Here is a 12,324-nt window from a genome sequence, read left to right as displayed (position 1 = left end):
ATGACAGCTGACACAGCCCCTGATTCGAGTACTTTCAGCTCAGACAATATGCTCCTACACTTCTATCTTTAATTGGCACTTTCCTGCCAAGCCTCAGCATTTTGAATCAGCCTTTTTCCACATGAGAGCTACCACAAACAAAGCAGCCCACTGACCCACTTAGCTCCCACGTGAAGGCACATGAAGCATTGCTTCGGTCACCAAACAGAAAAGAAAATGCAAAGGATTAAAAGGAAGTGAGCAAATGGCTCCAAGGCTCATCGTGTACACATGGGCACATCTGTGTGTGTTCACTCCTGGCAGAAATTTGGCCACCCAGTGAGAAACATCACATACAAAGCAGGTAGTCCTCATGCAGAATGAATTTGGTTTGACTCCAGATTTCCTGTTGGCATGAAAGTCCTGGGAGCCATGCAACATCCCCATGGGCCTCTTGCTCTGACCTGAAGTGAGTGCCTCTGGGCTGGCAGGGGACAATTAATTCTCCCTGGTCAAAACATCAAGAAAGTTACCAATTAGTGTTAATTGTGGCATTCTTTGTTCTGTGACTGGAATCTAAGCAGAAGCCCCTCACCCAAATCAAACATGGGCTACTGGCAGCAGCTCTCCACCCTTTCCAACCCAAGTCAGGTTTAATACCATCGTTTAGAAGACTAATGTCCGAGGCATGGACATTAAGTTTTGTATTTGCATCAGGCACCAATTTTTCCGGGCTGTCCACAGTCCTCTGGGAAGAGACATTAACAGGTCAAACTAACAGCAGTCCTATTTTTGTCTTGCACTTAAATTTACATCAAGTGACATTTCAATCCCATTTCCTCTCCCCTCATAATTCCCCATTTACACTCTTTCAAATGGATTTACTTCTTCCTGTGCTTGTTCTCTATAGTCATCTGCTGTTATTTCATACAGCTATCTCTGTTATTTAATCTTTTTTCCACCACCCAAACACTTATAATTATGCTCACATCTCATTTTTCTTTTTACTTGCACATCACACATGCACATACCTTAGCAGCATGGATTCTTTTAATCTTTGAAAAACATTTCCTTTTTATCCTCACCCAAATATTTAGCCAACTGGAAAGTGACACATCAAGGTTAGGAATGCAGTCGGCTCCTGACAAGGAAAAAATGCTGAGCTTTGCAAGAGAGGCTAAGTGGATTAAGATCCTTTTTAAAGATTAGGTCACCCTTCACCCCAAATGCAGATTTCTACTGAAATTAATGGAAACTCTTACAAAATGCAGCAGGAGGGCCGACACTGAACAAGAACACAGCAAACATACACTGGCAGCCCACTCGAAACCTATTGTCCAAATCACCAACTCCAAATGGTTCTTAACAACTGACTGATTGAATCTATACTGTGTATTTACACGGCAGGATTTCATCCTGTAAAATTATGAGTTGGTGAGGAAAAAAAGCTGAGCTAGTAGTTCTCAGTATTAAAACCTGGTCTGCGATTCATCTGATGTGGCTGCACTGACATTACACCAAAGGACAGGTTTGCCTTAGGAGAATCCGTGCTGCCCCCAAAACAAGCACTTTGCACTCACATAGCTTCTGCCAGTCCAGTCACAAAGCTGCAGCAGCTTTGAACTTGGGTGGTTTGGTTTTCAGGCTACAATTCAATAGAAGGCACTTTAAGCATTGTGCAGCTAATAAACTGCAAACATCGTGTCTTTGTGTGGGACAGCTGAGGGAAAAGCCTTACAGGTTTGTCTTATTTCCTCTGCCCATCATTTCTGGACCGATGAACCCCAGCCCTTCTAAAGAGACAGAACTGCAAATGCAGCCCAGCACCTGAAAGTCACCCTGGGTCCCTTCCAAACTTCACCTCAACAGAAATGACAGTGCTGCAGGCAATAAAGCAGCTGTGCTGCTGCTGCACCACTGGAATGACCCCAGCTCATTCCCACTACATGACTGTCTTTTGTGGGGAGACTGCCAAGAAACAGCAACTCTGAGAGCACCCTGAGAGGCCTGCTGCCTTGGCTCTCAAAATTGTGCAACACTTGGGAAGACATTCTGGTCAAGGTTAACTCTACTCCCCTGCTCCTTTTAAAGAAAGGAAAACACACACAGGCTGGGGGGTTGTGAAAGCACTTGTGGCAGAACTGGCAGCAATGCCATGCTGTGGAGCAGGCAGCCCAATTCCCACATCTGTACAGGCTCACCAAGCCCTCCTTTCAGTCAGCACTGGAACAATGTGCTGAGAAAAACCCAGGACTTTCCAGAATCACTGTTCTAAAAACCAGCTTGTTTTCTCTTCTCTCTTCTTCAAAACAGGCAGTTTCAAATCCAAGCCAGGCACACACTCTATGTGTTGAATGTGTGGCCATGGAAAGAAGGTGACCACACAGTGCCCACAACCTATCTTGGTGTCTCAAAGTCCTGCAGCATTTGTCCTCACAATCCTGACTTCTTTCTCTAACACCATATTTGAAGAAAATTATAACCCAGGATTTTCTTCCCTGATCCAAGCCAAGACTCATGCAGGAGCTCCTCTGTAGCTCACCCTTTCCCAGCACAGGAGATCCACATAGTTACTGGCCACAGACACTCAGGTGTGTAACTAGTCCAAGCCTCCCGGGGCAGCCAGCATCTGTGTCCCTGCCATGTACTTAATTAGTACTGGGTGGGAGAAATGAGAGGCCTTGCTGTACCCTGCATGGGAGAAAATGTTTCACTTAGCAATTTTCCCTCATGCAGTTAACCATTTCCTCAGCTTGCTCTGACAGTTGCTGGCCTCGGGCAAGGAAGGATTAGCAGTGCCAGGCAGCTGCCTGATGCACAGAACAGCTCCCCCATCATCTCTTGTGTATCCCTGGCCAAGAAGGTGCAGATTATTGCTGCTTGGAGTTGGTCATTCCAAGGCTTTGTGGGTTAGGTTGTACACTCTGGAAAACAGGATGTGTTTGAACAGCATCTCGGACAATGAAGGAGTCTGGTCCAAGAGGAGGACTCGTGGGTATTCCAGGAAAACGCTTCATAGTTATCACATCCACTGCATTCCTATTACCTGCTTGCTGCCTTTCACCTGCACCACTCTGCCCAGGACAGGGATGTGCACAGCACCACACAGCCCCACTCTGGCTCCTGTGTGGCACAGGCAAACCAAGACCCAAACAATCCAGGACTCTGAAGAGAATCCTGGGAGAAGAATTTGCTAGAACCACACTTTGCCTCACTGGTGCTTTACTTGGAGAGGAGAGGATGTCACCCCTCAGAGCTATGCACAAACCCTCCCTTGCAGCATGAGCTGTTTGCAGACAGGTTTTAGCTCTGTTCCCTGGGGCTCCAGTCACCCTAAGAGCTAGGTGTGCAAGTAAACAGACTTGTTATTGGCAAGAGCAAGCATCACTTGCCCAGCCTGCTCTTCTCCTCCACTCAGGGCTCATGAGCAAGCACTGATACTTGGACCATGGTTTGTAGAACACTCCTGACACAATGTGCAGCCTGGGCATCCCACAGCACATCTATCAGGCAAAACAGGTTAAAAACCCATCAAGCTGCATCTTTAATTTCAAGCAGTCTAACAATGCCAAATTCACCAAGGCCTTTTTCTCTAGAGGTGAGCATTGGCTTCATCATTCCACTCTCCCCTCTATTTTGCAGCCGAATCTGCCTTTCTCCTGCCACCTCCCTTCCCACCCTACTCTTCTTTTACTTTCAGTGCTTCATGTGCTGGGAAGCACTGTACACTCCTAAGCCCAGCTCCCCTTCCTGCAAAACAGAGAAATCCAAATAAACAAGTGTAAATCAGCAGACTTTGCTAGTACCTGAGCATTTCTGAAGCTCAAAAATGTTATTACATATATAAGCATTCAGTAAACCAGCTCCATAAAATCATTCATTACAGACAGGCAGAGCTTGCAAGTTATGCCTTGAAACCAAAGCCCCAAAACTCCTAGAATCCCAAGAAAAACAACTTACAGCCTGCCTTAAAATCAGCAGCCAAGAGGTTTGTGTTTGTCCACAATCAGTGAATAAAGAACTGGAGAGCTGAGAAATAAAAATCAGTGCAAGGCCTGAGGCATAACTCATGACACAGCATGTCTGTCCATTTGCTATGGAAAGTATGTTTGGCAAGGATCAAGTGTCTGAATCTCTGCTTATGTGCATCTCCCAGGACAGCAGGATATTAATAACACAGGCAGCCTAAAAACAGACACTGTCACCAAGAAAAGCGACCCTTCTGCTGAGAGCTCCTTGCTGCAGCCTGGGCATTGTGCTCTCCTGAAGCAGCACAGAAGTTCCTTCCCTTGCTTTTTTGGATTTGCCATCTAAGCTGATCTCAATTGAAGGAAGACCAATAAACAAAAGGAAGGGAAAGGAAAATTACAGCAGGAAGCAAACTTATTGTAAGAGCAGCTTTCTTGAACGTCTTCCCATCAAGGCTCACCCTGCCATGTGATTATGGAGAGGGAGCAGCAGCCAGGATGCAAGCCTGAAGGCACGAACCTCTTCAAGGGATCTGCAGAAGAGAAAGTCCCTGGAAGCTCTCACAGCTGGAGGGGACAGCCCCAGCACAGCAAGCTGAGTGAAAAAGAGTCAAACACAGAAGAAAGCAGGAAGCAGACACAGGTTTCCAGGCAGGGGCAGTACACCAGGCACACACAGGAGCAGGGAAACAGAGGCAAAATAAGAAGAAAGCACTGCCAGGTTCAAAATGTAGGCCAAGGGGCTGGAATGGGAAACACAGGAAGAAAGCTGCTCGGGCTTCAGCAGAGGCTACTTTAGATAAAGCTGCTCTTAAGCAAACCTTGTTTAACTCAACAGCTTTGGAGAGAGCATTTTTGGCAGCACCAAAGAAATGGGCATATCTGATTAAGGTTTCTTCTGCATTCTTAAACTGTCAGAGCTGTGTTAGTCACACCAATGCAACCAGGCACTCCAAACTGCCTGGACTGGACAGGCTTCTTTACAAATCCAGGAGAAATTTTATTTACAAATCCCAGGAAACGTTGTGCTGCCTTTGTTAGAGAGCAGCGTTTGTCCACACAGCCGCAGTGTGCTGCCCCCAGCTGTCAGACACAGAAATCCAGCTCCAGGCAGCAGAAAGCACAGCAACGCTCCTCTTGACCAAGCAGCCAGATTTCTTTGCACAACAGAGTTAGAAATGTAGATTTTAAAAGCAAATTGTCCATTCTGGTCAAATGCATTTTGTCCCTCTTTTGCTGCTCTCAGCTGTATGAATATGAAAAGCTTTTTCAGAGCTGTTTCAGTTTCTAACAGATAAGCAATTTCTGCCAAGCCCTCTGATAGTGTTTATCTCAAACCTTAGCTAAGGATGCATTTTTTATGGGTTTGAGATGCAAGTGCTGCCTCTCACACATCAAACAATGCACAGAAAAGAAAGATTTACACCTCAACACTGCTACTGGAAAGGCAAGGACTGTTGGTGACCATCAGGCTGGTCAACAGATATCCCCAGAATGCCAAAGACAAGCGTTTGATACAGACACACTCATCCAAGTGTTGTTCAGAGGAACAAAGGAGATTGATCTGAGTCACCAAGAGAATTCCATTATCATCACATGGTTATTCAAGTGATCAGGCCAGATAGGGCAGAATTAGCCAGGCAAATAATGGTTTAGATTTCTTCTGCCAGGAGTCCAAGTCTTTAACCAAGCACCTACCTAAGCAGTTGGGTTTTTTTACCTGGGCTTTCCCCCAAAATCTGCCAAGTCTGACCTACGGCCAACAGTCCAGCAGTGTAGGGTGTAACTGGAATTTCTGCAGGTCTCAGATTTGCAATATAAACCTAATTCTAATTACACAGTCGAACTGCATTGTCAAACAGGATGGGTAACTGCAGTCAGTTGTAACAGATCATTAAAAAAATATAAATAAATAAATCGATGTAAAATAGTTACACTTAGTTCTCTGAACTCACACTACTGGGGACAAAACCCTGCCTGCCCATCTCTGGTTCACCCACCCAGAGGCCCACGACACCATTGTGATGTGCTTATCACTCCCTGAAGCAGAAGATATCCCTGTTTCACACTGCCAGAGAAACTAAAATACAGAGTTCAGGTGCTGCAGGGCCCAAAGGACAAGAGAACTCCTGATGCAGCCCATATTGCTCTGATCACTGGTGCATCTTCTCCAAGAGCTTTACTCAGTCTGAGAACAGCTGTACCTAGGAGAGCTGATCTTCACAGTTCACTAAGAAGTCCCTCTAAAGGCAGCCACAAAGGTCCTTGAGTGTTTTCTGACCCAGACAGCAACGTGTTAATGGCACACAAAGCCCCAGAGGATCAGCAAGTTACCTTCACCTGTTCAGTGCAGAAGCAAAGCAGTGTGTCAGTACCTGCACACCTGGGACCTCTGCAGAGGGAACCACCTTTTACACAGGATGTGTGAGGAATGAAAGCACTGCTGTGACTGCAGCTAAGCCAACAGCCAGCACAAAGGACACCCCTTGTCCTCAACAGCAGTGCATGCCCTCAAACATAAATGTTTTGCCTGTACAGGGAAACTGAATGCAATACTCAATTCTGCCTTTGCTCCATGAAGTGCAGGCAGAGTTTCACCAATCACAAAAAGAGATAAAATTCAAGATATGTCATCCTGAGGGAAAATTCCCTCTATTAGTGGGAATTTCCCACAAATTCATATGAGAGAATTCATATGAAACACAGACATCCAATTAAATAGAAGAACCACTACCAACAGCCAACTCAGTTGAAAAATGTTTTGGTTTGTTTATAGCACATCATTAATTATGAATGTGACAGAGCCCACACGAGCAAGCTCTGAATGGTCAGACTCATAATTTCTTTCAAAACAGTGAGCACTAAAGACAAGTTACAGAAATAACTGAAGGTTCTGGCACAGCTGTAGTTGTGTCACAACTCTGGCACTTGAGAGCACAAAGTCAAGAATATCTTCAAAGGAAGACAAGACAACAGGTCCCCTGATGGCTACACAGGAGGGGAAGCATTTGTGAACAGATTCCTTGCCTAGAAAGGACTGAAACAGTCCAACCAAGATGAACAGAGCCAGGGCAGCAGAACCACTAGAAGCTCCACTTTGCCAGTTTTTGAGTTGAGGAGATACCTGGCTACAGTCACCAGAATTTTAAGTCTATTTCTGTTTCTTCTGGTTTGGTCTTTTCCTTGGTTGCTTCTTTGGCCTCTGCACAGCATTCTGAACACTGGCAGGGGGCAGTCTCAGAGTTATTTCTTTGTCTTCTGGGTCATCATCCACCTGGGAAGCTTTCCGGCGCTCGAGCACTGTTGGAGTACAGACTGGAGTAGGATCCTGAAGAGATGAGAAAAACACAGCTCACTGCCTAGCACCTGCCATATCAAGCTGTCACTGCTCCCTGGGGCACCACAAGGCACAGCAGGCCAGCTCTGCTGCAGAACTTCCACACTGGGGGAAACCATTGCCTCCCCATTACTGGATTTCTGTAGGCAGTATTGCTTTAGACAGAAGTGTCAGATTCAATAGGTGTATGTAAGCTAAGGTACATTTTTAAACATATCATTATGTACATGGTTTTCTAAACTTTGTACTTCCTGATTCAAAGCACCCAAAAAGCCAAGAAGAAACGAATCAGGGGAAAAAAAACCCAACAAAAACAGAGACTGGCATGTGGAAATGCCACATTCAAGCCCACAGCAGAGCTGAAACATCCCAACTTCATTACTGAAGTTCCCAGAACTCAGCGGACTGAATGGATGAGTTATCCTGTCTTCCTCACAGCCAGCCCTGTCCCAACTAGCACAAGTAAAAATCCAGTAATATTAAAAAAAGAGAAACAAACTCAAACTCACAACAGTGATGAAAAAACCAAAAAATGTTAATACCTGACAGACTCTCCAGACTGTCAGTGTCCAAACCTTAGTCCTGAGGACCTGACCTTTCCTTTGATCCTACTGCTAGTTTTAGCTTCATCAGTTTGCAAAATACTGGAATATCAAACCTGGAGAGCCCGAGGGAGGAGGGGCAGCACAGTATGTAAACGGAGACAGAGAGCACCAGATTCTGTTCACTGGAACTCACACTACACTCAACTTTTTGTCAAAACAGGCTGGTGCTGTAACACAGCACAGAGCAACAGAGGGACCCCAGCACAGAGGTGATTTCACATTGGTTTGAAGCAGGTGGTGTTTAGGTGACTGTCCCCAAGCAGAGATGTAGCAGCTGGATAGGTGACTGTCCCCAAGCACCCTGTGTTCCTCCAGTCCCTGGTCAGAGCTGAGCAGCAGAGGCTGACAGCAGACACAGTGCAGCCTGGACACACCTCAGGACAAGCACCACCACGTTACGAGATGCTGAGTGACAGCTTTTGCTGCCAAACACTCCCACAGGAGAAAGAACTGAAAGGGTACAACCACCCTCCCCCATTCAAGAGTGTTAATCCATCTCAAAGGAGCTACTTTCAGCACAAAAATCTCTCAAGCAAATAATATTCAGGTTTCCAGGTGGTGAAATCAATACAAAGAAACCAGATGCAGAGCTGAACCATCTGCCCCCCTTGCAAATGGTGGGGCATGGTGCTGGGCACCACGAGGACTGCTCAGTCTTACCTGGCTGTTCAAAGAAATGTTCAGTTTTGACTTCCTGGATGTTTTAATTTTTTTTCTCTTTATGGCAAGCTCCTGTGCAGCCTAGGAAGCAAGACAGATGAATCACCACAAACTTCCTTCTGTGCAGACACAAATCACTTACAATCCCTAAGTTTCTTTGCTTCCTAACTACAACATTTTTGCCACAGCAATTAGGTTTCAATTAATAAATTAAAGGTAATTAAAAAATTAAAGGTAATAGAGGTGATCTGATTGGAACAAAACCACCCAAAGTGACACAATAAAAGCTGCTATTGTGCATTAAAAAAAAAAAACCAAAAACTGCACTGAACAACTGTGATTAAAATTCAAGTACTTCACACAAGCACTCTGCAAACCAGCAACACTTGCTAGGACTTGGGGGTGATGGTTGACAAGAAGCTTGACAGCCCAGAAAGGCTACCACATCCTGGGCTGCATCAAAATAAGCAAGTCCAACAGGTCAAGGGAGGTGATTGTCCCCCTCTGCTCTCAGGAGACTCCACCTGGAGTACTGTGTCCAGTTTTGGAGCTCCCAACACAAGGACATGGAGCTCTTGAAGCAAGTCAAGATAAGGAGGGCCACAAAGATGATCAAGGGCTGAAGCACCTCTCCCGTGAAGACAGGCTGAGGCAGCTGGGGTTGTTCAGTCTGCAGAAGAGAAGGCTCCAGGGAAACCTTACAGCAGCCTTCCAGTACCTGAAGGGGGCCTACAAGAAAGCTGCAGGATTTTTCAGGACGTGCAGTGATAGAACAAAGGGTAATGCCCCAAAACTACAAGTGGGAAGATGCAGAGTAGACATTAGGAAGAAATTCTTCACTATGAGTGGTGAGACACTGGCACAGGCTGCTCAGAGAGACTGCAGCTGCCCTCTCCCTGGAAGTGTTCAAGGTCAGGCTGGATGGGGCTTTCAGCAGCCTGGTCTAATGGGAGGTGTCTCTGCCTGTGCAGGGGGGTTGCAACTGGATGACCAAGGTCCCCTCCAACCCAAACCATTTTGTGATTCTGTGAACACGCTTGGTCAGCTGAGGTGAGGTCCAGGGACAGAAGCTCCAGTCTTGGGAGCTGCCTTCACACACCCATCCTGCCAAAGCCTCCCACAGAGCTGGTGGGCAAAACCCCAATTCCTGTTCTGTGATCTACAGACAAATGAGAAAACCACAGCCTGCCCAGCTGTTTATACCAACAGAAGAGAAGGAATGTCTTGACTCTGCTGTTACTTATTCCCTTCTCTGAAAGCAAACTCACACATATACCCAGCAGAACCTTGCTACCACACCACACTCATTTCCAGGAGCTCCTCTCCAGTTCTTACCACAAGGAAGTCTCCCTGGTGCTACCAGTGCCACACAAAACTCACGACCTATTTAGCACAACCTTACAAAGAAGTTTAGCTTAAAACACCCATCAAACCACATCAGACTTACAAATCCTGGGAAGTCATACTCAAGCCCCCTTTCAGCCAGCCTCTTCCGCAGGAGTTTCTCCTTCCGCAGCAGCCGCTGCGTCATCCTCGCCTTCTGGAGCAGGGACCGTACCTGGTTGTACCTCCTGACTGCTGGCTGAGAAGGCTTCAGAAACATTTTGTTACAGTTTTTGAAGAGGTCTTCATGGACCCTTTCAGGAGGTATGACCTGACCTGTATCACAAAAACACAGGACATCAAGTTATAGCAGAGCTGCCCTTCTCACCGAGCACTGTTCAGTTCCCGCGCAGCTGGAGCACCAGAACAACATTTTAGGAACACAGAAGATGGAAAGGAACTGAACACTCAAATAGTAAGAGAGCTGGTGATGGATGGATGGATTTAAGAAAATAAAAGAGCACTCTTTCAGTTTCACACAGAAAAGTCAGACACTTATTTTTCAAAAGCTGATGCCTATATAGCTCACAATCCTTGAGGAAGTGAGTGTTGTTATCACCCTGTCTGAGAGATTTACTAATTTCATTAATCTTTTTATCCATAAAGTCCCTTACATCTAACTGCACAGACAGCAGCTGCAACAGTTACAAATGACAGAGAATTTCCACATTAAAGGAACTGTTTCCACAGCAAACCCACCGTTCCCTGAGGTTTCATGTCACACCATTACACAACAAGCACTGCCAGTCTAGGAGAAAACCAGCAAGAGCAAAACAAAAGGGTGCTAGAACATTCTTGACATGAACTGAAGCCCACAGAAAATCCTTCTGGGACAAAACTTCATTTAAATAAAACCAAGAGCCTCTAAAACAGTCCAAAAATGGAACACAAATAACTGTGAATTTCCTCTGCCAGTTAAGAGGATTTATTCCTCCATCTTATACTCACACTTGAGCAGCCTTTCAGAAAACAAGTAGTTGTTCATTGTGTCTGCAACAATCTTAGCCACATCATCAGATGCAAACTCTATGAATCCATACCCTTTTGGAGCTCCAGTCTGCAAGCAACAACAGAAAGAAATCTGAAATGATGCTTCTCTACCTGAACAGCTAAACTAAAATTATTTTATGCTGCCAGAGCACACTCCCAGCTGAACACAAATCATTTAATAAAGCTCAGTGACATCACGAAAAGCACCATATTTAGTCCTAAACTGGTAAGATGGTTTTGGTCAATATATACTTAGACATGCAACAAAATGCTCACCAAGACCTGCTTGTTAAAAAAAGCTGCCCTGCAGAGCTGCTGTTCTGCTATTGTCACCAAATCTATACAGCAGTACTACAATGCAATGATAAATCCAGAAATAATAAGTTAAATTTATTGACCACAAAACAAGAAGAAAGATAAAACAAAGTACTTTCACTGAGATTTCATGTTCTACCTCAAATCAATATATTCTGGAGATACTTATTTAATTATGGAAAAAAATTGGGCTACGTTAACTGTCACTTGTTTGCAGTCGTAGAAAAAAGGAATGTTTTGGGTTGGAGGGAGCTTTAAAGCCCCTCCCGCGCAACCCGAGACAACGCTCGGTTCAGAAATATCATTTTCAGGAGAGGCCGCTATGCGTGGTGCCCCCCACTGCCCACTCGTGAAACTGCAACACCACTTCTCCACGTGGATTGGCCCGAAGGCAGCGGGCAGACGGGAAGGACGCACGCAGCTGCTGCAGAGGCCGCTGCAGAAAAGGAGTAAACTCCCTCAATTCATCGTTTCGGCACCCTGCGCAAGGAGGAGCGGCTCAAAGCTATCGCAGGGCTCAGCCTCCGGGGCCGCCTGCAGACACACGGCCGCGCCTGAGGAACGCCCGAGCGGTGCGGGCAGGAAAGCTGCGAACGGCCCCGCGTTACCTTCTTACTCCTGGAGAGCCGGAGCCGCGTCACCTTCCCGAACTGCTCGAAGTACTGGTGGAGCTGCGGCTCGCAGAGCCCCCGCGGGAGGTGCCCCACGTACACCACGCCCGGCGTCAGCTCCTCCTGCAGCGGGCACAGAGCAGGCGGTGAGGAAGGGCCCAGAACACCCAGTCAGGCCCGGCCCGGCCCACTCCACCCCGGCCGCCACAGGGCCCCGCTCACCTTGGCTGCCCGGTTGTTGCGGACTCGCTGCACCTTCTGCTGGAACTCCCGTTGCAGCCGCGGGTCCAGGGCCAGCAACGAGCCGGGTGTGGGTGTCAGGGCGGGCGCGGGCGCCGCGGCCTCCATCGCCTCAGCCGCCGCCATGCCGCACACCCCGCCGCCGCCGGAAGTGCGTCACTGCCCTCGCACTCGGTGTCGCGCGGCGTGGAGGACGCGCAGGCGCAGAGCAGCGGGGCGCTGTCTCCTAGCAACGG

At 46.9% G+C, this 12,324-nt stretch overlaps 1 protein-coding gene across 1 annotated transcript; it reads right to left on the bottom strand.

Moving 5' to 3' along the window:
• Positions 1 to 6,692: 6,692 nt before the first annotated feature.
• Positions 6,693 to 12,250, bottom strand: NIFK (nucleolar protein interacting with the FHA domain of MKI67). The gene is made up of 6 exons (XM_071746691.1): positions 12,071 to 12,250; positions 11,846 to 11,971; positions 10,881 to 10,989; positions 9,997 to 10,208; positions 8,550 to 8,630; positions 6,693 to 7,275 (listed from the first exon to the last, which is right to left on the bottom strand). Exons 1-6 carry the CDS (start codon positions 12,212 to 12,214, stop codon positions 7,099 to 7,101), a joined length of 849 nt encoding a protein of 282 aa, XP_071602792.1. The 5' UTR covers positions 12,215 to 12,250; the 3' UTR covers positions 6,693 to 7,098.
• Positions 12,251 to 12,324: the final 74 nt, after the last annotated feature.

This window comes from Heliangelus exortis, chromosome 6 (assembly GCF_036169615.1).
Source record: "Heliangelus exortis chromosome 6, bHelExo1.hap1, whole genome shotgun sequence".
Classification (NCBI taxonomy): domain Eukaryota; kingdom Metazoa; phylum Chordata; class Aves; order Apodiformes; family Trochilidae; genus Heliangelus; species Heliangelus exortis.
The sequence above is the reverse complement of the archived record's forward strand: the minus strand, read 5'-3'. Positions and strand labels throughout refer to the sequence as shown.